The sequence below is a fragment of the Pezoporus wallicus genome, unplaced genomic scaffold (assembly GCF_028554395.1).
Source record: "Pezoporus wallicus isolate ANWC-B61680 ecotype Strahan unplaced genomic scaffold, APGP_CSIRO_Pwel_v1 contig_6155, whole genome shotgun sequence".
NCBI lineage: Eukaryota > Metazoa > Chordata > Aves > Psittaciformes > Psittacidae > Pezoporus > Pezoporus wallicus.
The window spans coordinates 1,865,206-1,893,064 of NW_026637610.1; the positions used below are offsets into that span (position 1 = coordinate 1,865,206).

Genomic DNA, 27,859 nt, shown 5'->3' on the forward strand with positions numbered 1-27,859 from the left:
ATGTATCACTTCAAAATGCATGTATTTACATTAAGGGCTTCGGTATCCTTAGGTTTTATCACACTTAAAATTTAGCTTCTGCCCCTACCTTTAGTTAAAACAGCCTTATAGTCTGTGAAACCTCAAACCATGTGGTATGTTTTATGGAAGTCTTGCTTCCATCTGACACCTTGTTATTCCACATAATGAAACCCGCAGTGTTTCTACCTGTGTGTTTTTGAAAATGACTACAGACTAAGACGACTTGTGTATAATGTTACAGAACTGTATGTGGTGACCTATTTCCATGCCAAGCCTGTAAACTTAATGTGTGATGAAAGATGCAGACAGGGTCTTTGCTGGCTGTGACAGAAGATCATTCAGACAGACCTCTCAAACTGAAGAGCAAAAAATTTTCAGAACTCTCTTTAGAACATTCCAGTCTGAAGCCTAAAGTTCTGGCTTCCAATCTCAATTCAATGATGTTATTAGCTTTGAAGAAAGAGGTTCTCTATGATCAGCATTATAAAAGTTTCACAATAGAGAGCATCAAAGAAAAAGAAGAAAAAGCATTTTAAAACATATCTTTTAAATAGATTTAACATGTGGCAGTTCATACCATTTTCTCTGCAGGAGTTCTGATGGAGTCTAATGCAGCAGGAGGAACTCTTGACACATTTCAAAACTTGCAGCTCAAGTATTCATAGTTAGGTTGCAAGCTGCCAGGAAGTCACAAATTGACTAGAGAAGTAGATAATAATGAAAATGACCTGGTAACATAGTTGTTAAACAAAGCTTGCATTTTATTTGCTGAGTAGATGCTTTAGAGAGCAGCACTAGCCTTTCCTTGGGTTCCATTGTGTGTCCTGGAGATGAAGAAACTTACATTTATATTGTAGGATTTTGTAAGCATGAGATGAGCAGAAGTTACACTGTTTGTGATGTAGTGATACTATAGGGATAAATTAAACTTGTACCAAGACCTAGGGCATTATGCTTCAACTCTTAATACCTTTAGATATTTTTGAAAGTTATATAGTGAAATTATGAACTCCATAGAATTAGATATTACCAATCCACTAACTAATTAATACAGTAGGTGCTGATTGGTTACAGATTGTTAAGTTCAACTTATAACCGGTTACTGAGTTTTTATAACTAAAGCAAATCACCTTATAATGTATAGTCACTTAAGCACATCTGTTACATTGATGTATCACTAGTTTATGGAACTGGATTAACTTCAGAGTAAACAGTGAGCACTCTGAAAGGTGGTAAACATAGACACAAGTCATTCATCTAGAAATCCCCAAGCATGATTTGCCAACGGGCTAAGTGCCTCAAGTATCTTACCCTTTTTGATTTAGCAAGATGCTTATACTGAGCATGCGGTAGTACTGATCATGACTGGAGAGAGAAGTAGTAAGGTTTATTCTTTCATTTCTGATGGTTAAATTTGCTTCCCTCTAATGTTGAAGTACTATCAATCCTGAAGTTGTGCTACAGATTTATGAAGTGTTATGTATTTGCTAACAGTGAAATCTAGTTTTCCAAAACGAAAGTCATCCACTGTACAGGTACCCAACAAGTTGTAAATATATCTTCTAAATTTCTGAAGTTAACTACCACACTTACAGCTCCTCTTCAAATCACGTGTGAGTCCGTAGATCAGAAGGATCACAGAGTCTAAAGCCGTTAATTACATTTGAACTGTATTTATCTGATTTTAGAGTCTAGCCATCTCAAAGTCTTAGAACAATTTGGGTTTTTTTAATTACAGATTTCATCTTCATTCCTTTTTTTTTCATCTTGTGGCTTTTGCTTTGATAGAGAGAAAAGGATCAGGATTGTGAAGTTTTTATGTATTGCTTTCAGTTGCCAATGACTTTCCATTTTATCATAGTATTGCTAAAACAGTTATGAAAAGATTAAACTTTTCTTCAGAAATTCACACACCCAGGGAACAGGTTCAAAACTGCAAAATGGTGCTGTTTTGTTTTGTTTTTTTTTTGGGAGAGGGGCAGTATTTAATGCATGCTGATACTGAAGATATATCCCAAGATGTGGAAAAGGCTATGTGCTAATGCTGTCAACTCTTTGCTGAACTGTAGTAGGTAAGCCTTTTTGTTTCATTCTTTTTTTGTGTTGAGGGAGTTCATAAAACATTGCTGGGGTTAGAACTCGTTTAGTCCAAACAGCAGGAATTTCATTTGCCACTGATATTTATCAAATATATGAGTGGAGAAGTTTGTGCCTTGGCTATATTCAGGCCCCAAAAATTATAGGAAAGAACAGCTGTGCAATAAATGATTTCAGCGGGTCAGTGCTACTACATGGAGAATGTAACTGACATTAGAGAAGAGTTTTCAACTGCCTGATACTAGGGATGCATAAAAATCTTGCTTGTCTAGAAATGTTAGAATATCAGATATAGGAGATGGAACAACAGACAATTACTGCTGAGGACAAAAGGCAAATTCAAGTGAATTTATAGAGGAACTTAATTCAGCAGTCCTGATACAAATTTAAAAGCTTCGTGTTTTACATACTGAAATAAATCCCTGGATCATCATAAAAAATGTAAAGGTGGCCAAGTGGGAAAGAGAATAATTCTATAGGTCAGATGTCTTCTATAGAGCTAGGATGAGGAAGAGCTTGGAAATGATACAAATGAATATGCAACAATTCCAAGATTTTCTTTCCAGGTGGCAGCGTTAAGAAGCAAAGGAGTTGGTGTAGGAGAAAGCTAGCTCCAGTTCATATGGAAATTATTCTATCTTGAGTAAAAGCAGACTAAAAATTGTGAGTTCTGCCTAGCAAAAATGAGGAATAAGTAATTTAGGTTTAACGATAATGACATTTTTGTTGGTAGAATAATTGAGACTCTTTTCTATTTAGAGTCAGAATTTGGAATGTGAATCTTACTGTTTAGGTATAATAATCTCCAGGGATCAAAAGATTTGAATTTTAGGAAAATTTGTATCACTGTCTTGAGTCCAGATGTTTGCTACATTATTTGTAATAGCTGTAGGTCATGAAATATTAAAGGAATTTCGATTTTTAAGAATGAATTTAGAATCACAGAATGGTTTGGGTTGGAAGGGATTTCAAAGCTCATCCATTTCCAACCCCCTGCCATGGGCAGGGACACCTTCCACTAGACCAGGTTGCTCCAAGCCCCATCCAACCTGGCCTTGAACACTGCCGGGGGTGGGGCAGCCACAGCTTCTCTGGGCAACCTGTGCCAGTGCCTCACCACCCTCAATTTATTTTTAGGATTATGTAACTTTGATTTCAGTGATCGTTATTTTAAGTTGTCCCAAATCTGATCCAAGGGGCTGCTTTTTCTCTTGCACACTGAGGAGGAAGAGTTCATTTATCTTTTCTGGAATTTTATCCCAGGTCCACAAAGCCTAAAAATATTCTTATCACTTGGGAATTAATGGAATTAAAATAAGTAGGCAGATTTTAGTCCAATTCTTAATGGACATATATTAATCAATTTTGAGTGTCATTATCTTTTGTAATCTATGAAGGATGTGTTGTAGATGATTCTGATACAGTTTCTGCATTTAGGTACTCAAATTTAGCTTTGTAGTTTTCTATATATCATACCTATATATCATTTACATGGGTAGTTAATATTATACTGAGACAAATGCAGAAATGACAGTTTGGCATGCCTGCTCTTTCCTTGTCAGATACGGTATTTAGGGTATAAATAATAGATAAATAGCATGGTTATATTTAGCTGATATATACAGTAGCTTCTACTTACTACTGAAAATATTGTAGTACATTAGAACCTACTTACGACATGTTTCAAAGTTACCACCTGAATACAGCTGCTAATATAAAATAACTGGAGTGGAGATCTGTGAGTGTCATGAAATTTTATCTGTTTATATGATATTTTTATAAGTGAGTATTAAATAAGACACTAATGCTTGGAATTCAGTTTAAATGAGTTCAACAGATCAAAAGAGAAAATGCTCGCCTTAAAGGACAGGTCACTGCTTTTTTCTAGCAAGTGATCAAAGCTTGCTTCATTGAAGCAATGGTTAAACACTTCTGCGGCATGCCGATGCTTAGGTTTCTTTTCTTTTCCGTGTGATTTTGCTGTACCCCCTACAAGGACAGTGAAGGTAGACAGCTGAAGGACCTCCTAGAAGAAAGGACTGCATGTGTGGCAGGATTCCCCATGAGGTTCCATCACATTTGGTTTAAACATTTCATATTCATATTGAGAGTCTTTTATGCTGGTTTTATGCTGATTATACCTAGAGGCTATTAAATGTTATCAGATACTTTATAGTTGCAATTTTGAATGCAATTTGTGGTATGAAATCCTTTTAAAGGGGTATGTTTGACACGGAGCATGAGCATTTAAAGTGAAAGTACTTTCATAAACTCAGCAATTGAGGGTGTCATCTTTGTTCTTTTAACTCTCAACTGCTGGATGTAGCTTAAGGCTCAGGTTTGGAAGATGAGGTAGATTTTAAAATATCCATTCCTGTGACTTTTGCTTTTGCTGTTTTGAAATAAGAAAACACAGGTTGGTACAGATGATCATGTTTGTTCTGGCAGTCCAAAACACAATATTAAGGAGTACGCTTGGAGATATACATCTGATGTTCTATTTTATTATATTTCTTGTAGCTAATTAGGTTGCCATACTGGAGATATGAAGTTAGAAAGGAGTACTGAACAGAGTCTGGTATGAATAAATGGGTGTATATTACTGAGCTTTCACTAGAGAACGATTTTAACCTGTAAAAGATAAAATTCATGTAAAAGATAAAATTTCTTCTGTGCAGAGAAAGAACAGCATGTTTGGAGTATATGTGCAAAGAAAAATCAAATGAGCAGAATTTAATCTTCCAAGCACCTTAGAAGCTGTAATTATGACAACATATATGATAGAGATGTAGGGAATCAGTATAATCTGTTTCTTCAGGAGAGACAGGGATGTGCTGTAAACAGTGTGGTGAATCCATGCAAGAAGCAGTCTGAAAACTCTGGAGTTGTTCACTTGGCCCATACAACCAAGACCAGCCCTTCCTTAAACTGAAGGAAAGGAAGGATTATGCAGATACTCAAACAATATGATAAAAAACTTTGGGAAGCTAAATATATCATTCAACAGATTCTCCTGTTGTTTTAAAATATTTTTAATCACTTTTGAAGTGCTTTAATATTGAGAATACGTATGGGATTGAGTTTTCTGGAACATAAATGTTACTTGTATGATTGAATGTCTGGACCAAGAGAGAATTTAGGTTAGTATCTATAAATGAATATTCCTGGATCCTACTTTCATTTGTGCCCCTGAAGAGCTGTGTGGCATTGTGAAATCATGAAACCTATCCATGTTTCATTTCCCCATGTTTGAAATGGGCATATGTTTCAGTTTTTAAAAATTACAGTTGTCAGCAAAATTAGTACATACTCGAGGTCGGAGTGGCCAGCTCTGGCAACCCACGTAGAGATGATTTAAGGTATTGCTGCTTCTGGCTTGGTGCCCTACCTCTGCCAGGGGACCTCCTGTCCCCTCATGATAAAGTTCATAGAATAGGCAGTATACACATGTCTAACAGTATGGTTTATGCCCTTGGAGGATTAACTTTAGCTGCCATCGTTTTCACTTTGTTTGAATAGTGGGCGCATCACCTATTTACTCAAATCTGCTTTGGAACTAGTTACTCCTTGAGCAGAGGAGTAGCTCACACTGCTTGAAGCAGCAGGTTCCTGATTCTCCCCAGCATGAAACCCCAGAGCATGAGAGCCAGTTGTGCCCACATGCTCAATGCTGTGGGGCAGGCAAGTGAACTCTGATGGCTCCCACCCTTGTGATAGCTGACATCATTGTAATGGCCAACAACTAAACAATTTGATAGTGCCAGTTCTAGTGAAAGTTGAGTAAAAAGTGATTAGTTTGTGGTTGGTTTGTTTGGGTTTGGTGGGGGGGGGTGGTGGTGGGGGTGTTTGGTTGGTTGGTTGGTTGTTTTTTTTGCTGTGAAATGATGTAAATGTAGCACACCATTTATCGCTGAAGAGATTTTCTTGTGCTCTTCCTATAAATGATGATATACACATGGTGGCATTGAGCAATCAGGGACAGGAAACATGTAAAACAGAAGTCTACGGAGTGGGAATCTGGAAACAGAAATGCTGTACTTCTGTTCTTATAAATGAGCTCTCTTCTTGAAAACTTTTGCAGACAACTGTAGGGATAGCAACACGTCTTTTATATTACTAAAGCCAGCAGGAACCACTTTATTGAAATAATTACATATGATTTAAAATACTAATGTAGTGATGCAACAGTGTTCTGTATTAAAATTAAAAAGAGCATTCGATACAAGTATTTGCCTTACTGTTATATTCAGAATATGTGTGTATTTTGTGCTTTATGATGGCAGTGTGATCTAATAGAAGCAGACCTAGTTTAGTCTCAGCCTCATAAATACATCACAAAACTGTGCTGAAGTGGAAAGGAAGTAACAAGCTGTGCCTGAAAGCTCTAGGATTAAGCACATCCAGCAAAAATACTTGACAGATCCTTTGAACATACTCTTGAATGTTAAAAAGCATGAAAATTTCCCATCTTCTGTACCCTGCTTTTTACCATCATAGGTACATGAAAGAATATACATTTTGAAATGAATTGAAATAAAATCCTATGTGACCTGCCTTAATTCTGAACCATGCTTGAAACATATTTTGATTAAAATAGTTGACAGTATGCCAGAAGACTTTCTTGCAAGTCTTCTAAAAAGATAATTATTTTTTATTTTTCTGTACCTTCATAGGAAAGTTAAATGGCAGGGCTCACATCATCTATATCAAGGTACAGTCATTGGAGCATCTATTAAGTTTTTGCAGCCGTTTACATTCTATTTTAATCCAGAAGGAGAACTGATTATTTAAATAATACAATTTGAATTACATTGTGCTGATACCTTACAAGATCTTCCGGGAAAAACTGTGCTTGTAGATGGAACAGCATCAATTCTTCGTGTATTAGGGCCACAAGTCTATTCTGGGACAGGTATCTAATCAATCAGTAGTTCAAAATCCAGTCCCTTTCCCATTCCTCCTCAGTAACACAGCTCAGTTACCTGAGAGGAAGTATCTTTCTTTAGCCTGATGTTAGCAGTATGTTGTTGCTACTAATATTTTACAGTTGTTCTGCTTCTAATGTCCATAGGATTACAGACTTCTAGCAGAGCCACAGGGCAGCACATCTTCCTGCAGTACTGGTCTGTACTCTGAGGGGAGTGTGTTCTCCAGAAATGATGTGTACCCTCTTCATTCCAACTGAATGCCACAATAGCTGGTGTTGCTTTAGTGAAAGCAGAAGTGTGTTAGAAAACAACTACTTATTATCTGGCCAAGTGACCCTGATTTGTTCTTCGAAGGACCAGGATAACCCTAGACTGACTGACTGCTTCATTGCCATCACTGTCACCATCCAGATTTTTACTCTTTTTATGTTTTCATACTACTTTTGAAGTCAGTGTGCTTCACAGAACAAACCCATGGATTCTCCATACTGAGAACCACTGATAAATTATGCAGATGTAGACTTACAGGGAAAGGAAAATAGGAAGGCAGCAGGGAAGAAATGAAGGAATGATGGAATCCTTACAAGTTAGATCAGTGGCTTTACAATCTATTTTAAACTGTGGTGGTTATTGTGTTTTGTTGCTTCGGGGGATGGTGGGGGTGGGACTGTTGTTTATCAGTGTTGTTTTGTTTGGGTTTTTTAAAGTCTTTTGTTCCTGATGTCTGAACTAGGCACATGTAATTTACTGTGAGAGATTCCATCTTCTGGGTCAAGAGAGACCCTAAGTCTAAGCAGGAAATTTCTTCATTGCAAAACAGAAGGGGTTTTAAACATCATGTTTTGGGCATAATAAATACTTAGGTCTTAGGCTATATTTAGGCTACTGTGGTACCATTTTGTACTGAAAAAGACAAACTAGGAGCACTTGGAGATGTTTCTTAAATCTAACCAGGCTGTCCACATTATTATACTGGAGCAATGGTGGATCTCATGAACCAAAGACTGAGGAACAAGTATTTCTTATTAGTCATCTTGCCTCTCTGGTGGCTTTATCAATCAGGCTTTCCTTGACTAGAAAGGCTGGCCTGTTCCTCACAAGTGGAAGATTTCAGTGGAGCACAGATTCTACCATACCACAGCCTCCTTTAATGGAACTGAAACCAGTAAATTACACATTCCAGTGCTGCTTTGAATGAACTGATCTCCTGCTGTGTGCTATTTATAATTTGTTTGGGCATGCACTCACAAATGTTTTCTGTGATCTAATAATAGCTATTACTGATAGCTTAAATAATTTCAGCTGTTGAATCTGTTTACTATTAAGCAATAGTGTACTATTGGTGTTGACTTAATTTAGTGACTACACAACCTCTGGAATCTGCTACGGTGGGTATATTTCTCAGTCAAGATAAAGTGATATAGCTGTGGAAAGCCTGCTAAAATGCATTAAAAGTACGTATCTGAAAAGAAGAAACAATTTAAATGAAAGGCTAGTAGTATATTTATTTTTTTTTAATTAGTAGGTTAATACTTTGTTTATTATGATTTGCTGATTAGGTTCCCAGAAGCCTTTCCTACCCTGGTTGATGCAGGTCAGTGTAGCTTTCTTTGCTTACTTGATATATAGAGGGAACTTGAAGTCCCTAGATGAATCTGTAGGTGTCACTTGGAGTATTCAAAGAAATAGTCTTTCCAGTGCAAGATGTCATGTCTAAAGAGTATTTATCAGGGTATTCTTAAAAGAAGCGGTTTAAACTGTAAATAATTCTGGAAAATAATAACATAGAGTAAGTTCATCTGATTGGGGTATGAGGTAAAATTTGGCTTGTTGCCTGAAAATAGGGAATGCTGAAAAATTAGCTGTTTTACTCATTCACCTTAAAGTGTAATCAAATTAATCTTACAGTAAAACCCCTTATTTCTATTGTGTTCCATATTCCCCCTCTCCTTCCTACTGTGGTCCACTGTGCATGCTACCAGCAAGCTGTGTTGCCTTTCATAATTGCATAGTCCTTTATTCTCAGGATGGTCATGTGGCAAGCACTGTAACTGTTTGTCTAGAAAAATGGCATTAAAAGTGGCACTTTTTTGTTTGCCTGTTTTCAGCTCTGTCTTTTATAGTGAATAAGCAGAGGGAAACAAGGAGAGGAGCCAGCTCCAGGTGACTGGCCAGCTGCCTATGGATCAGCACCAAAAAGTGCTCCACAGATTGCAATTTGAAACCCATTAATATAATGGATAAAGTCTGTGAAGCATTTTAAAACCTCCCTTGCTTATAGTGCTGCATTTTATAAGCTAGGTGACATCAAAAGAATTGGTTCTGGCTCAGACCAACTAATAAAAAAGGATAAGGCTTATTTTTATGCTGAATATCAGTAAAAGCATGTGCAGAAGATTACATTTAACATTCTGGCTTTTACCCAGAGCACAACAAACTCTATCTTATCCCCATCCATCAGAAGAATTTGATAGGTTTGGAGACCCCAGTTTTTGTATCCCTGTATTGAAGCACGAAGAAGCAGCTTAGACTTGTGTATCGATCATATAAACATGACATTGTGTACTTTTATGTTTCTTTGAACAAATGTTAAATGGTTGTGTAATTAGGTGTAGCATTTAAATAGGGTGTTTAAAATGATCAATACATAAAGCTGATATAAAGCCTTAAATATTCTTGTTATATATTACTATACAAGGAGTAAGGGAAAGAAATGGAAAGTCTGGCTAATTCCTGAAGTCAGAGAGAGAACGGTATCTTTCAGAGCCCAGTAAAAATCACATGTAGTCATTTTTGTGCTTATGCAGCTTTAATTATTGTTAATTTTTCTAGTCACCACATGTTTATTTAAAATTGGGGTTTTTTTTTGGTTCAGTAGTCCAGCCTGTACCAGCATTAGCCTCCAGATCTCAACAGCATCCTGTTTATTCTGATGTAGCTTGCCTGACTGACTCCCCAAAGATAAAATTCACTAAGTGAACTTGACAGATTCCAGGCTGTCTCCGTATGGCAGGGACTGGGCTGCAGCTTCTGAATCTGCTTGGGAATTAAAATCTGCTCTCACCTTATTAAGATGGCAGCAGTTACATGCAAGTCAAGTTTACAGGGGCTTGCTTTAATTCTTTTGGCTTCTGCTTGAGACCAGTCCATACCATTTTCTGTGTATGTGAGTCAGAGAAGGACCAGAAGGATGATCTTTCTTCTACAAACAGTACTTATCAGCAAAAGAGCAGACTTAAAAATGAATCTGTATTTCTGTTGTTGACAGTTTTTTAAGAGGCATGTATACAATTTGGGCTTAGCAGGTGGTAAATGGACAAGACCACAAGAGATTTCTGAAAAAAACTGATGAAACTGTGTGAATCTATTTGCTGCCGTCTCTTCCTTCCCTGTTGCCTTCATATACTAATTGTTTGTGATTCACCTGTTAACAAGTTAGTGTTATTTTCCTACATGAAAAATGTCAAACCTATATTCTCGCTACATCAAAATATTGAGCTTTCCAACTTGAATGACGGGAGGGTTTTTGAGAATTCACACTGCTGAGGATCTTTCCTGCATGTTTAAATCTGTGCTGCCTGTGGCAGATAGCCAAAATCAGTCACAAGAAAGGGTTCTCCTAAAGTGACTGAATATTAGTGAAAGAAAATACGACTGAGACACATGTGCACTATGCATAAAATAAAATATTAGAATTTGCCATCTTTATCATCGTTAATCAAAATAATGTCATTATAAGATTTTTAAAAATCCATTCTGATTTTTCACAGGATTGAAGTAATTCATTTTGGTAGGTTTAAACAGATCATCCTTAAAATGACAACATTAGCAAAAAGAATTCAGAAAAGTACACAAAATATTTGAAAGTGGTTAGTGCTTGTTCCGTAAAATAAAGGCAGTGAAAAAATTTATTAAGATATAAGATTGAATTAATTTTGCTGTATTGGGATTGTTTGTAGAAAGAGGTTTTTCTAAGAAAATAGAACTGGTAGTAGAGATTTCCTTGGCTACCTCTGTTCCTCCCTGACATTGCTTATCAGCATCACATACATACTTTTAAGAGAGATCAAGAATTAACAACCTGTCTAAATTTGCTTTGTTATATCTTCCCTGTCTGCTTTTCATAGTCCAGAAGTAGAAGGTGAAGATCTGGTGTGATACATTCAAATCTTAAAAAGCAAACCAACCTGAAAAACGTCTGTGAGTTAAACTTCATATTTAAATTAAAAGTCTCATAATCTCTCCCTATTGCTTTTGTCCTTTCTTTGAGAAGCAGTGATTTTATTCCCCCCCCCTTTTTTTTTTTTCACCAGATACTGCATGTAGATTTGGAGTTCAGATTCTATAGATGGTAATCAAGCAGCAGTATTTTCTGGTTATGTGTCAATAGCTGTTTCTTGCACTTGCATACTTTTCCTAGCAGAAATGAGGATCTTGTATGGGAACATTTAACTAGTGTTACAGTCTTACCTTTCTGGAAAGAGAATCTTTTGAGAAACCCCTGTTCAGCATCATTTTTTATTAATCACTTTGTATGTTATCTAAAACTGTGGATCAATTTGCGAAAACTGATTTTTCTCTCGATATGCTGCTTGTTTAGTTCTTGGGAATCATCTGTGTCTTCCTAAATGTCATTTGTAATGTTTTTTATCTTAATTGGCTGTATTTTGTAATATAGGCCTGTGCTGAAAATTAACAGTAAGCCCAATAGTACTAAGCTGGAAACAATGGGACTACGCTATTATTGTGTTTCTCACAATGTATGCTTGGGCCTTGTGAGCACATCAATAAGAAATGCCAACTTGGTCATTACTATGGTGGATGCTCTTACAGCAGATTTTTTAAAGGCAAAATTTAAAGTCTCTGAATAAAAAGAAGCCGAATTCCCACTCAAGAATTTATAATAAGCAAATAGGTTAAACTTCATAGACCTAGTGCAAGTATCTCTTTTATGACATGCTTCTTTCCTACTTTCTGTATTACATGAAGGAAGTTTTACAGCCTAGCTAAAGCACCAGATACAGGGTATATTAGTGTATAGGGGGTATCTTTGAGGAAGGAGCCTTTAATGTTGCATCTGCATAAAAAGTGAGGTAGGTTTGATTTTTAACAATACACTGCAGTCATGTTGTTACATCTGTTACCAAATTCACAGATATCTGCCTTTTAGAGCAATTGTAGCAGATAAATGCAGTGCCTCTTACAGACTCAGGTTTTATTTTACCCAAAACTGTTTTAGAATTAAAAGCCATAGAAGTGCCTTTTGGTTTTGTTTTCACATGCCTTTTGTGTGTCATTAATGTTTTTCAGATGAATCACTTGATGCTGCATTTATACATTTCTTGCATTTGTGAAGTGAGCATCTTTTTAATGTTCTGCAGTACGGACTAGGCAGTAGTATTTCTTAATGCCATAACTTAACAGCAAATTGAAATCCACTCTTTGACTGAACAATTAAATGGCTTCTCCACTAAACCTGGATGTTAATGACCATGGAATGGAATAAAACAAAATGATCAGGACTGGGAGCTCAAGCTAACCCTGTAAACATCTAGACTGGCTTAAGTGCAGCAGTCTGTATTTACAGCAGAGCTGGCAGCTTGCAAGGTGTGAGTGTTCTTCGCATGAAGGAAAAGTTGTAGTTTCAAGTTGCTGAGCAAAAAGCTTGAAGTAATCTTGAGCTTTTCTCACAGAAGCTTATGAGGGAGTGTTCTGGCACTTGAAAGGGTAGCATGGTTATACTGGTCTTGAACAGGCATTAGCATTGTTCACTAGAGAGCAAAAAGGGCCTAAAAAGGTCTTCACCACTTCCAGGTTATTCTGGAAAACCTTTAAGGGTTGGTTTTTTTTTTCTTGTTAGAAAGGTGTTTGGGTTTGTGGATGATTTTGTTGGGTTTTGGTTTTATTTATTTATTTTACCTGGCTGGTAAATTTATTTTATTTATTTTTATTATTTTATTACCTGAGGTAATAATAAGAAATTGAATAGGTCCATCCAGAGAACTTGAAGATTCCCAAGAGAACTGTGCAACACACATATACTGGAGATGACTATTTGCCACAGCAGGTTGTAAGATTGACATATTTAATTGCCCTGCTTTTTCCATTATGCATTGTTTTTAGAACATGGTAACTTTAAATAGCAGTTTACATCCATTTATTTAAAATTACATTGAAGTGGTCATATGTAATGTCATATGTAATAAAATACATGAGGAATTTACGAGATTGTAAGGAACTGGTTAGTGACATAGAAAACAGCTCAGTGTTTGCTCCCACATGAATGCAGGTTGGGTGAGGAGGATTGCTTAGGATGTGCTCCTTCCTATATGGAAGGCACCCTTACTGTGGAGAGTCTCTTATATATGAGGTGAGATTCTTCTGTTATACTAATACAGTGCTTCTTTTAAACAGCCATAAGCTGGGATTCTTGAAGGGTCACTGTTGGAGCTTACACTGTCTTCAAGGAGTGGTCAACACAGGAGTTGTCCAAGTAGAATTAGTCCTTTTCCAGGAGAAATTCATGTATCTGTTTCACATGTAAAAGAAAAGAGAGAGAAATAAATCTCCTTATTCATGCTCTCCTTTTATATCTGTGTAAATCTATATTGTCTGAATTATGGTAATGCAGAGGAAATGCAAGAAGTACACCAACCCCTATTGTATATTTTAAAAACTGATAGGGAGTAAATGGTAGTAGCTTATTTAGGTTGTGTGGTATGACTTGCTAAATTTAGGCTGGAAAGACCTGAGGATACTGATCAGGGAGTCTTCAGAGTATTTGCTTCCTAAAGAAGGCTAAGCCCAAGTTGTTTGTAGACACTGTCCTAACCTCTAACAGATTATATAGGTGATGTGGGGCAACAGTGTCCAGACGAGATCTATCACTGCTTTGTGGGTACCATCCCACGGGCAGGGGGAAGTGCTTAACGAATGGGCTCTTGATGTAGGCTGAGTGTCCCACAGGTCTGTGTTGCTATCCAGCAGAAGAAAGCAGTTGCTCGTAAAATACATGAAAGTAGGTTGGACCACATTGTGAGCTTACGAAAACTTGAAGAGTCTCCCTAGAATCAAAGTAGTTGGTGGATGGTTACATCATGTGCAGACAGGCCCCAGAACCAACTTTCAAAATTTGTACCAATGTCTAATTTTCTTGCCAAGTGCATGAGTCACTTTGGTCAGCTGAATTTAGAAAGGAGAAGGCAGTTGCATGGAGTGCTTAAAAATCTCTGTTGCTTGAAAAATCAAGCTTTCGTTTTGGCTTTTGCAGAGTAATTTTTTGCTGGCCAGTAGTATCAAATCGGTTTAAACCAGGAATTTATTCTCTCCCAGTTTGGTAAGGAACTGGATTTACATTTCCAGTGAGCAGTGGATTAAAGACAAGTACTGTGCAGAAGAAACTGGCCCAGGTTGCCTTCTGTTTTGCGTTTTTACTTAAGTTTTCTCCTCTGTAGAGAGATTAACAAAATGGTTCACTATATTTGGAATGCTAATGGCAGTCATTACATCAAAAGAGGGATCTATTATTAAATTGACAGAATGACAGTGGCAGAAATCAGCTATAACTTGTTCTGCAAGTCATTTACTGGTAAAATCACATGCAAATCTTTAACATTGATCAAAATTCCATTTCTCATTGATTTTTGCTCTGCTAGACCTAGGACAGAATAAGAAATTGTTCTTGGGTGTAGGTTGGTACACCATAGAAATTGCAGTGCTTGGAGCCAATTTTTACCTCCTGTGTAGTTTATTTCTTGCTCCTTTGCAGAAATTTATTTCTCCCTTAGAAATAATGTTTACCTAAGTGAGTAAAACCTGGGTGAGGTCTCTTCACATTTAAAAGAATTTCCCACATATCTGGTTTTGATTGTCATACCCTTCAGTGTGCTTGTCCAACTCCTACCCACACACCACTATGCAAATGAGGCACTCCCACATAGTGACTGTTCTGCACAGAAAACATTAACCGCCTAAGCAGCCTTTTTTCCTTTTAACAAATGGAGTTCTGAAAAATATTCTGAAGTACAGTTCTGCCCACCAGCTGAGGATAATGCAGGGGCACCTTTAAAATATATTGTTATATAAGCTTATAGGAAGAAATTAAGCAAAAATGGCAAACTTTTGCTAGAGCTTTAGAAAGTTGCAGTTTGCTTGGGATGGAAAAGAAAGTAGTTGAATTCACTTTAGCTACTGATTGTATTTAAGGCAATGATAAACTGCCACAGACCTAGCTGGCAAACCTCTACATCCTTGACTAAAGAAAATGGCAATGATAAGACCAGGGTAAGAATCATTTGCTCTTACTACTTTTCCAAAGCATCAGCTACAGTTATGTTATTAGAGATGATGCTTTTCGCAGTAGTAGTAAAACTGGTGTGTTGATTGTTCCTTGCAGTTTAATAACAATTTTCATTTGCTTTGCCCGACTAGAAAAGCAAGTCCTGCTATGTTGGCCTGTCCCAGGAATGAGCAGTGCAGCGCTGTCACACCTTCCTTGCTACCTTCACAGTATATTCTTTTGCTGTCTCTGAGAAAATCTTCTGTCAGTTGATCCATTTGTGGATGGTTTTTGTGTCTTGCTTTGAGAGCAGCATTGTTTCAGAAGAAGCTTCAGGAGCATCTGTGTGCATGTTTATGATGAGAGAACTGTTTATGGAGGAACTTCTAATTTTGGGGGGTTTAAAGTGGTAGATGGATGTAAAATTGCACATGCATTGCGAATTGTTATTTTCTGTAAAAATTGTTCATAAACAGAAAACAGTGCTACAAACAATATCTAATATCATAGCTCAGATATTTTTGAAACCCTCCTTGTTCCATTACAGTTCAAACTAAAGCAGTCATATTAGAAGCTGGATTCTTTCATTTATATGTTGTATTCTTGTATTTTTTTCTTTCTAGTCAAATTGAATTAAAAATGACTGAGAGTTTGCTGTTGATTCTTCAGAGCTCAGTAATTGGTTTCCATATGTTGAATAAGTAACTCTATCAAGCCATCTGTTTCATTTGGAATTAGAAGTAATAGTATTTTCATTAGGGTGAAGCATTTAACTGGTACTTTAAACAAAACATAATTTGGGGCTAAATTTAAGTAAATTCCTTTTTTTTTACATTATTCAAATAACAATGATTATTATTTTTTAAAAACTATAGGTCTTAAATTGTTAATATTTAAGGTATTATTTGCATTGGAAAATCATCTCACATTAAAAATAAGTCTGAAACACAAAATTGGACAAGAAAGCCTCACCCCTAATTAGCTGAGTGGGCTGTCAGCTTTATTCAGGTCTTCTGTGTAAAGGTAAATTTATCTAATGTGCTGAACAGAAAACAGATTTATATTCCATTTTAATATAGCTAAATATTAGGAAAACATCACTTAAATCAGAAGTTCTGTCTACTTCTCACTTTTGCTCATGACAGTGCAATTTCGCTGCTAAGTTTTGGATGTTACTGATATCATCAGCTTGTTCCTGGGAAAGCCATAAAATCCCGAGTCAGGTCACTTGGCAGTCAAGTGGAAACGAAAACTGCTTTTCAGCTATATTGTATTGCTTTAAATTGCAAATGTCTTTCTATTTGCTTCAGGTTTTTTTCATTCTGTTTTGTTTTTAATCCTGCTGTTGCACTCTCTGTGTTAGAATCTAAGATTTATATTTCTTTGACTGTTTAATGTTTTCTTTCATCGCCTTCATAAATAGTAATGACTAGCTTATGTATATCCAGGGAAGTAAGGCAAAAAGCCCTTGAGTGTGCCAAGTCTGAAAAAATTCAAATTAGTGTATCAAATGTTAGAAGAAGAGGAATTAAGGCTCTTATCAGCTAACCATAAGCCAGGAATCTTCTAAATTCTAACAGTGGTTTGGTAGATAAAGCTAAACCTAGCTTTACTTATGAAAGACAATGGCAGGCATGTGGTTCAAAGTATAAGGTTTCACCTTAATGAAAGCTATTTAACATGTTATTCTAAATCCACAGAAAGGCAGAATTTTATTCCAAGGTGTAGCTCATTTCTATTAGGGGAATCCTGCATTTTTTTAATGAACATTTTTCTTTTTCTCATTTCTAATTAGCTTTAGCACTGAGATTCCAGAATGCTAGACTTCAACACTGAGAATTCTAAGGGTAATAAAGCACCTGAGGTGGTATTTAATTAAAGTAGGGTGGTGATAGGGAAGACCTGAGCAGGGCTGAAATGCTAATCCTTTTTCATTGCTCAGCGTCCCCTTGTGATTGTGATTGATGAGTTGATTTCTCTTTACAGCTTCATTTGCATCATGTGATAATACCCCCAGGCAGAGGTGCTGTGTATTTCTGGATGAGAGCTCACCATTAGTATAGGCTAATGTGTTAAATGGGGTAGAGGTAGGGTGAGGAGCTCTCTTAGCTGTGAAGCAACCTGCTAAATAACTGGTTTATGGTGGGTGATGCAACTCCCTATGTAAATGCTAGTACTCATAATACCTTTATCTACTTTTACCTTGAAAATACACATTCCCCACTGTCTGTCCTACCCTTTCACTCTTGTATTTACCTCAATTATCATGTTAAAATGATCATGCAGGGTAGTGTGTGCTGTGAGGAAAGAATGCAAAGTTTTCTTTGATGCTTAGAGGCAAGATAAATTGGTCAGGACTTTCTTAAAGAATAGATACTTTTGTTATTACTAGAATTCCTTCTTACTGAAATTCTGACTCCAACTTGAAACTTCTGTAATGGCAGAGCTGTTTCTTCTTTGGAACCAAGAGGATAATAGTGAGACTATCCAAGCTTCTTACGTTGTCATTCTGCTTGCCCAGAAAGATACAGTCTCATAACCTCTTTGCCCCTTACATTGGTTTTCCTGTAAGCCATTCTGACCTGCTTACAGCTGAACAGATCTTCATGTCAGTGTGTAATACAAGCATTTCCATCAATGAATTTCTACTGGATTAGTGTAATCGTATTAGTTCAGTATATTTGCTCTGGCAACAGAGGAAGCCAACAGTATTCTGGCTGTATAAACAGGAACATAGCCAGTAAATTGAGGGAAATGATGATCTTCCTTTACCTGGTACTTGTTCAATCACACCTAAGGTATTTACCCCAGTTTGGAGCACTCTAATATAAGAAAAATGTTGATCAACTAATGTAGGTTCAGCAGAGGGCCCCCAAGATGATCCTGTCCTGGAGCACATGCTATGTGGTAAGAAGATGAGGGAACTGTACTTGTTCATCCTGGAGAAGGGTCCAGTATGAGCTAACAGCAGCCTTCTGATGTCTACCAGGATGCTATTGAGAAGATGGAGCTAGTCTCTGCACAGAGGTGCACAGTGGGCGGACAAGAGGCAACACACATAAACTGGAAGAAGAGAGTTTCCAACTAGACATGAGGAAAAACCTTCCCCATGAAAACAGTTTAGCATTGGAACAGGTTGCCTAGAGAGTGCGTAGGCCCTGAGCCCCTGGGCCTGGTGTTGTAACTAACCCAGCTTTGAGCAGGAGCTTGGGCTGCAGACCACATAACAAAGAGTGCAGTTAAATGATCTTAAATGCCATAGCCAGATATTTTTACTTTTCACAGCTGATACATGTTTCCTAAGATACAATTCCGAAGTAATTTCTTAACATTTAAATTGGATAAACCAATGTGGCACATATGTGCAAATCTTTAAAATGTCGTCTGCACCCTCTGGGCTGTCCTACCTATTTATTGTCTGTTTGCCACTTCATGGGTGGGATTGGTCTATCTGCTGCTTCCTATATACCATTCCTCTCCTGTTTCTTCAGGGAATAGAGTGCTCTGACAGACTCTTTGGGTTTATATCAAAGTATTGTTGAACCTAAACATAAGGGAAGAAATATCTTAAATCCATGTAAAATAACAGTCTTGCATGTGCACTTGTATAACCTGAAGGGTTACCATCCCTTCTGTTGAAATTGTAGCAGTTTTCCATTTTCCAATCACTGCTACTCTCTCAGGTCAAGTATTTATTCTTTTGTAGTCTTTCTCCTCCTGTATGTTCTTAAGATAGCATGGGTATTTGTTTACCTGAGTTCACAAGTGTAGACTTTTTCCGAATCTCATTGTTTCAGCTTACGTTTGAAAGTAAGTTGGCAAAATAAATGAACTTACAGAAAGAATAGTTATTGCATATTTTCCTGATTACTGGTGAAGAGATTTTCCTGAATTGTTCCTTACCTTGCTTATTTTTCCAGAAGCCTGCTGCTAAGTGTAATTGATACCCAGACAGGTCATTCCAGAATTGATTGTGATGCTTTAAGAAGCTCTCCGGCTAGAGGCTCACAGTCTGCTGGTTGAGATGGCAAAAATATATTATGTGCCCAGGCTTCATGGAGAGCTGGGTTGCATATACTGAACAATTATGGGGCTCAAAAAGCCAAACCTGCTGATAGTGCAGATGCACAAAAAGAGCACCCAGATTTCTTCTGAGCTTGCAGATGGTGACATGTTGGGCATTGTCACTTTCTTGCTGATGATGTGACAGAAAAGTTCACTATATTCCTAAAACTGGTACATAATCCAACATTCAGTCTAATTTAATATCTCCATAATTAGGTCAGACTGACTGCACTGGACCTATGCTTCTACTTCACTATTCTTGCTCAGTTCAGTAGCTTTAAGTTAAAAAGCTGTAACAATTTCTGCAAAGTGGAAGCAGTGAAAGGTGAAACAAAAAATTACATTCAGTGGAGTATCTTCACAGGACATGGTTATCTCTGAAAAAAAGAAAGCAACCTTGTGCAAAGAGTCTGAACAAATTGCCCTGTTTACTTCCAAACACTTCAAAAGTTTTGTCGTTTACAGCAACATGCAGAAAGTTTAGATTATATTTGAATATAAAAAGTATGGATTCTAGTGAACTTCCAATCCCAGTGAACTGTTGTTCAGGGGGAAGGACTTCGTTATTGGAGACGAAGCTCTGGGTGTCTGTATTTATCTGGTTAACTTCTTGGAAACATCTAAAATTCCTCTTTTGCTTCCATGATCACTGAGAAAACGTTATCATTTCTATACAGGTAGTTCTGTTTGTCCAAGATTACCTAGCACAATAAATTTTCCGGGGAAGTAGAAGTTTCATGCATGAATACCTTGGTTCAAGGTAATTATTTATTAATATTGGTGTCTCTTCTACTACTGGTTTTCAGAAATTTATTTTGATGACAGTTGACTGCATTAACTAGATTGAGTAGACTGGAACTACAAAATGGCAATATACATACTTATGAATATCTTCAACCACTTCTGAATAGTTATACATTTATGGCAGATATATTTTTGTGCTCCTGAAATTGTATGTGAAATCTGGGTTTCATCTGAACTATGTGGGGTTCTTTTCTAGATTGCAGTTAACGTACAGCTGATTATTTAATCATAGAATCATAGAATAGTTAGGGTTGGAAAGGACCTTAGGATTATCTAGTTCAACCCCCCCCGCCATGTGCAGGGACACCTCACACTAAACCATGTCATAGAATCATAGAATAGTTACGGTTGGAAAGGACCTTAGCATCACCTAGTTCCAACCCCTCTGCCATGGGAAGGGACGCCTCACACACAAACCATGTCACCCAAGGCTCTGTCCAACCTGGCCTTGAACACCACCGAGGGTGGAGCATTCACAACTTCCCTGTGCAACCCATTCCAGTGCCTCACCACCCTTACAGTAAAGAACTTCTTCCTTATATCCAGTCCAAAGTTCCCCTGTTTAAGTTTTAACCCATTATCCCTTGTCCTATCACTACAGTCCCTAATGAACAGTCCCTCCCCAGCATCCGTATAGCCCCCCTTCAGATACTGGAAGGCTGCTGTGAGGTCTCCACACAGCCTTCTCTTCTCCAGGCTGAACAGCCCCAACTTTCTCAGCCTGTCTTCATATGGGAGGTGCTCCAGTCCCCTGACCATCCTTGTGGCCCTCCTCTGGACTTGTTCCAACAGTTCCATGTCCTTTTTATGTTGAAGACATCAAAACTGCACACAATACTCCAAGTGAGGTCTCACGAGAGCAGAGCAGAGGGGCAGAATCACCTCCTTTGACCTGCTGGTCACGCTCCTTTTGATGCAGCCCAGGATGCGGTTGGCTTTCTGGGCTGTGAGCGCACACTGAAGGCGGCTCATGTTCATTTTCTCATCAACCAACACTCCCAAGTCCTTCTCCACAGGGCTGCTCTGAATCTCTTCTCTGCCCAACCAGCAGCTGTGCCTGGAATTGTTCCGACCCAGCTGTAGGACCTTGCACTTGGCATCAGCCCACCTCACAAGCATGTCAAGGTCCCTCTGGATGCCATTCCTTCCCTCCGGCGTATCAACCGAACCACACAGCTTGGTGTCATCGGCAAACTTGCTGAGAGCACACTCAATCCCACTGTCCATGTCACCGACAAAGATGTTAAACAAGACCGGTCCCAACACCGATCCCTGAAGGACACCACTTGTTACTGGTCTCCAGCTGGACACTGAGCCATTGACCACAACTCTTTGCGTGCGGCCATCCAGCCAGTTCTTTATCCACCGAGTGGTCCACCTATCATTTGATGTCTCTCCAATTTAGAGACAAGGATGTCATGTGGGACAGTGTCAAACACTTAAATGTACATAGGCGTTAATGGTACATACCTGCATAGAGAATTTTGTTAGGGCTGTATTACTTATTCTTTTCTCATTCTGAAGTAATTTGTATTTCAAAACTCAGTGTTATTTGTAGGTGAACCACAGATGATTCCTAAATAAAACTTGAGTGAGATTATTCTTCAAAGAAAGGACAGAGTTTATTTTAAAAACTTGCAGACAAGAGAATTTGAGGCCGTGCACAAGTTACAGTGTGAATGTGGAGCTGTTTGCATCAGAAAGTTGCAGTGTGTAAATGAAAGCTTAATTACACTGTACTTCCACACAGACTGATAGATGCTCTGCTTTTACTTTTGAACTATTTGTCTCTGTGTAATTTTATTAAAAGGTTTCTTTTCACCTAAGGTGATGGGAAGTACCATTTAGCTGGGCTATGTGACTCAGTGCAGGGGTTAGTAGTTTGCTATTTTATTTATTTTTAATTATTATTTGAAGTGAAATGGTGCAATGATGTTGCTCTTTCAGATTCACAAAATGTAATATGGTAGCCCACAAATTCTAGTTGCATACTATGCTTTTGAATTTCTGGTTTGTGTATGTAAGAATTGGAAGCAAAAGCTATTAAATTGTTAAAGCCCAAGACATACAGATATCGGGGTTAAGTTTAGGGTGACTTCACCCCACTCTCACTTTGCATCATAGAGCAGTGGAGACTTTTGCAACGTGTACTGGTAATGTTCTTTGAATCAATGTCAGATTCTCTGTTTAACTGAAAATATATCCTAATTTGTTTGCTTCTGAAGTGTGTGAGAGGTCTTGAGTTCAGGCTATTTAACTGGTGTTCAATCTGTGTTACTAAAATGAAGTTAAAACAGTTATTCGAAAAAATTATAATAATCCTTATTAACGAACAACATTTTCAGATCAATTTACTATACTTCATAACTCTCCATTGAATTTAGTTCTTAGTTTGATACTATGAACACATATATATGTTAGAGTGAAACTGAGTATCGTGTGTGCATTGCTTTTCTTGATTGATGCTGATTAGTCACTGCAGACCTCTTTATTTGTCTTCATTGGAGATTTGAATATTGGTCCTTTATTGGAGGATTTAAATCTGCTTTTATGCCTTCTGTTACTTGAAATTAGCTCACTGCTTTGTTGGGTTTTGGAGGGTTTTTGTTTGCTTTTTTTTCCCTACTATTCTTTAGAACCTCAGGCAGTGGAAATATTAATAATTGTGTAATTTAAGAATCCATTTTAAACAGTGAACATTTTTGTTACCACATGAAGTTGATTGGTGAGCAGTGACCCTTTTGTGGTTATTTGTGAAAGTGGTTAATGTATTTACCACTTCTTCAACAAATGGGAAGTGCCATAGTTGTGTCAAGTTCCAAAATATCTTTTAATTCTCCAAATCCTGGATCAATTTGCTACACTGGTATCCAAGAATAAATGGGAGCAGGCGAAAAAAATCTCTGAATTTTTTTAGAGCCTCAGAATAGTTCAGAATTACCCAAGATATTTTGCATAACAGTTAAGGTGTGTATACAAAGGTCATTCATTGCTTTTCATGTTCATGCTTATGCATAGTTAGCATGTTATCATGTCAGCATTTTGCTTCTACTGTAGTCTCAATTGTTGCAATAAAAATAAATAAAAAATATTAAATTGGAGAATCAGATATTTTTTTCAGGTAGGTGTAGAAAAAGGATGCAGAGGAAGTAATGAAGAGAAGAGGGAAGAGACTGAGGGAGGTAGGGGGAGATTTAAAAGCGGGAAAATTAAATCAGGATTTGAATGAGAGATGAATGCACTAAAAAGCTTGGCAAGATAAACTCGCTAAAATTTTAGAGGTAGACTTCTGCCTTTTAGGTCCCTGTTTTGGAGCCTAAATTCTGTTCATGCAGTCTTTGTGTCTTCTGAGGTGGACTGAGTTTGCCAAAGTGCGTGCTTGACATGTGCCACCTAGCAGTTTCAGTTACTTTTCCAGAATAACAATAATGTTTCTACATTTGTGGTCTTGTATTTCGTCTCTGGCAGCTGAAGTCTGGTTTATTTCTGATGGACTATATAGTGATCGTTTTTCATTGTTGTTCAGATAAGCCATTAAACATCTGTAGCAAAAGCACATTGCAGTAGAAGCCTCTAAAGTTTCTGTGTTGCGAAGCTCCAACAGCTTTTTTGAAGTACAGCCCTTCAAGTACCTGATTCTAAGTCTGACAAAAATCAGTAGCACTTAGTGAGCACATAAATTACTGCTTTTCTTTCAATGTACTCTTAACTAGTAGAAAGCAGATAATGTTGCTTTACTCTAAAGGAAATTAGCAACACTTTCCTTATACCTGTATCTGCTTCAAGTAAAATATCTTTCCTTTGACATAGGCAGATTTGAGGAGACCATCAGTAACTGACAGTACACGGGATGCTATGAGTTCAGCCATAATGGGTGTGCATTAGTTTGAGGGTGTAGTACATACCAAAATAGTCCTATTAAGAGATCAGAATATTAAAGGAAAAAAGCTTCATAAAGCCTCATATAATCCTTCTTGGCATGGGTATGTGCGTAGGTATTCAAGTTTTTTGCTTTAAATATACTGATATGATTAAATTTAACTTGACACAAGTGATGTACTACACTATGTGATTATAATGTTTAAAAGAAAAAACACTTTTCTGATTGAATGCCTACTACTATTAATTTATGTGTAGCAATATCTAATCTGAATTTGTTTCACAGCCAGAATGCTAACACATTTGCTGTGGTCAATATCTTGCTAGGTGCACACTCAGCAAATACTGAACTCTTTCAGTATTTTTCAGTATCCTAAATAAGATACTGAAAAACATTTTTATAGTAGTGTTAACACTTTTATATTAGTGTTCTAGCATAGCCAGTTCACTTCACATGGACTAAAAGCAGTTTTCAGGCTATAACTCTTCTTTATAGTCTACGTAGATGCTTATTTTCATTAATTCTGGAGCTTGGATGCTGTGCCTGTTACATATGCTACTGCACTGTATAAAAACAAATGCTGTTGGATGTGGTCGCTATAAATTAGCCGTATGCTTCTGGTAAATACAGCAAAGTTTTTCTCCACATTGTTTCAGTTTTGGAAAAACCATTTCTTCCATCAGCCCACCCTCCCTTCCTTACACACAGAGGCACAAAATAAAAGTGTAAACTGAGAAAAATTATTTGTACTCAGTCCCTCAACCTATAATTATAAAAAATAATATATTGGTAGAGCAATGTTTTTTAAACTTACCAGGGTTAAGCACCTATGGCATGTGGCAGAGGCCAGCATTATAGCAGGATTTGCTACCATATGTATATGCTCAGTCTTGCGAAGAAGGACTAGTAAGAAATTAAGTCTCCAAAGAAGATGTGCATGGAGAAGCAATACAGTTCTGCAGATTTGAGAGCGATTTTAGTCCCTATCCTACAGACGGACTAAAAATACAAAGACAAATTGGCCATTTCTTCCGTAGTAACAGAAGCATTTTAGAGATTTAACAAAGCAGAACCTCCCAATCAGTATAGTCAGGGAAAGTCTTTCCACTGCTATGGGAATCATTAAAGGGTTTTGTTAATTTTCTTTATAACACCAGATTCATTGCAGCACTCTAGTAATAGATTTTTGTTTATTTCGAGGCAGTTGTGACATTCAGCAGTGTTTAGGAAAAGATTTCTTATTGCCTAGGCAAATCCTACTGCCATTTTTCTCTGATTGGTAAGAAGAGTTTTACCTTTCTTCAGTATTGTGGCTTAGTTTGCTGAAGACTAATGTTGGAGTAAACAGCAACTGGTTAATGTTATAACAGCATCTTACCATGAACATTAACTGATCTCAGTGATAAATGCAAATGATCTCAGTGATAAACAAGCAGAGCAAAATATAGCTGGGGCAGGAAGCCAGTCTGTCTGTTTCTTGTGCCCAATGATATTTTGATAGTCATTTTAATCTGAGAAGTAAATAACATTGGAGATTATGTTCCATCATTTCATTTCAGTGCCAAAAACTGAATGCTGTTTTAACTGGTGTTAAAAAGATAATATTGCTGTGTTAGTTGCTTAGGTCATCTATGTTCCATCATAAATAATAAAATGATGGAAATTTCTAGATTAAACAGAGATGGGAAATGAGCATTGTCTGAAAGCAGTGGTAAAATAGTTAATTTCTACATTCTTTGTAATTTGATATGAAAATCTGAAGAAGACAAACAGCAGAATGGTGAATTTATTGATTATAAATCTATATTCAGCTCTGATGAAATAACTTCATTTTAATCACAAGTTTATGGGCATGAGGATCACAATTCTTATCTCTTGGAAATGCTAAGTAGGATTTGTGGATATATTGAATTCAGAAATACTTGCCAGATTTGTTCAAAATACTGAAGTCGGACATAAAAAGCTAAAAATTCTGCCTGCTGAAGAGTTACAAGTAAAATAATACATGCAGTTTGCACATACCTTTGGACGTTATTGCGTGGGATCTCCATAAACAATATACAGATTGGTTGTTTGGCTGGGTTTGGTTTGGTTTTTTTTTTGTTTGTTTGGGTGGGTAGGGTTTCTTTGGGTGGTTATAGATTTGGTTTGTGGTTTGTTTTTTTCTTGTGGGGAAAAAAGGAAATAGTAGAGTTTAATTTGCAATTTAAAAGATGTATAGTTTATAAACAATGTGCTTCTAAGGGTAAGTAGCAAGGCGTTTGCTATTTAATATAGATTACATTTCTGTGGTTTAATACCTTTAATAATAAAGGTATATATACAGGCTAAAACTGAAAGGCATTCAGTGAATGTGCAATTAACTTTATTCCCTCAAACTGTTCCTCCTTGATGCCCATGGTAAAGAACTGAACTGCATAAGGATTCTGATTCCCCAGTCCTCAGGTTTATCCTCAGCAAAATTTGCAGAGGATATCATGCTCCAACTTGTTGACCAATGTGAGACACTAATATTTAACCTACTGCTGATCATGAGCCAGACATTAAGCCATTGATGGAGCCTGACAGTCCAGCCAATTTTCAACCTATCTGACAGTCCAGCCCTTCCTTCCTCACCTCTCAACTAGCAATGCTGTGGGGCACAACATGAAAAATTTTATTGAAGTAAAGGTAAATTCTGTCTGGTGCTTTAACTCTGTCTATGTAGCCAATTGGTTTTTGTGTCAGTGACAGTAAATAATGGTCCGTGATGGAAACACAAAAATAGAAAAGTACTGTTTGTGGTAGCTCCTCCCCAGAAGGTCCCGCTTTGGCTCTTCCCCAGAAGGTCCCGCTTTGGCTCTTCCCCAGAAGGTCCTGCTTGGCTCCTCCCTGGAAGGTCCCGCTTTGGCTCCTCGCCAGAAAAGTCCTGACCCTTGGAGACCTTTCTAGATATAGCTGGCCACTTCTTCCGATGTACAGTGGCCCCCTACATCAGAATGAGTGTGCATTTTTGCTAATATAAAAGCCCAAGCCTCAGGCAATGCAGGGAGGCAGAACCTCATACCACCCAGGTCAACATTGCCCCTGAGGGGACACCCGCTAAAGTTGAGCCTGCCACTTTGCACTGCAGTGATGTTTCTTGGAGCTGGTTTCCTGATCGTCATTACATGGTCCTTGGGGTTGGTAAGATAACCAAACATCAGAGATATCCTTTACTGTATCTTTTGTTACCTCTATACCCCTGTATTTATAAACTAGTTATGATTCTTTATTGTGTTTATCTCAACCTGGAATCCTCAAACTCTGGAACAGCTTTGTTTTTTAAAAGCAACCAGGTTGATCAAGCCCTGTTTTCCCCTGAAAGAATCCATGTTGTCCATTTCTAATTAAGTAAGTCTCTGTGTGCTTGGAAATGGATTCCAGAATTATGTGTGTTATGTTTTTTCCAGGGCCTGGGAGGAGGCTGAGTGGTCCTTGAAGTGGTTCCTTGAATGTGGTTCCTTGAATCACCCTCCTTGCTTTTCTAAAAGACAGCAGTAATGTTAGCTTTTTGAGCTATCTAGCCTTCCCGTATCAGCATAAATCTTCATGGTGTTCTAGGCATTGGCCCATGATCACAGTGTTCTACTCCTTCCACACATTCTGTTGAGTGCCTTAAGACTTGAAGTACGTAAATACACCCAGCTTCACTAAATAATTCCTAATCTGTTGCATCACCATTGTTCAATGTCCCTCTCTTTCCCTGCTCATATTGGCCTTGTACTGGATGCAATGATTTAGACTTTACCTAAAACAATAAAGACA

At 37.5% G+C, this 27,859-nt stretch overlaps 1 protein-coding gene across 40 annotated transcripts in view; it reads left to right on the plus strand.

Annotated features, from left to right (window-relative positions):
• RBFOX1 (RNA binding fox-1 homolog 1) overlaps nucleotides 1-27,859 on the plus strand; it is a 1,274,017-nt gene that overhangs the window by 1,106,412 nt on the left and 139,746 nt on the right. Inside the window, exon 1 of one of the 40 annotated variants that reach the window (XM_057406636.1) lies at nucleotides 8,620-8,640. The exons of 38 other annotated variants lie outside the window; for them this stretch is intronic. In XM_057406636.1, coding sequence (XP_057262619.1) covers nucleotides 8,635-8,640 — 6 coding nt within the window. In that variant the 5' untranslated portion in view covers nucleotides 8,620-8,634. Of the gene's footprint in view, nucleotides 1-8,619; nucleotides 8,641-15,195; nucleotides 15,330-27,859 lie in introns of those variants that run through there. One more of the 40 variants, XM_057406625.1, reaches the window with a different exon arrangement.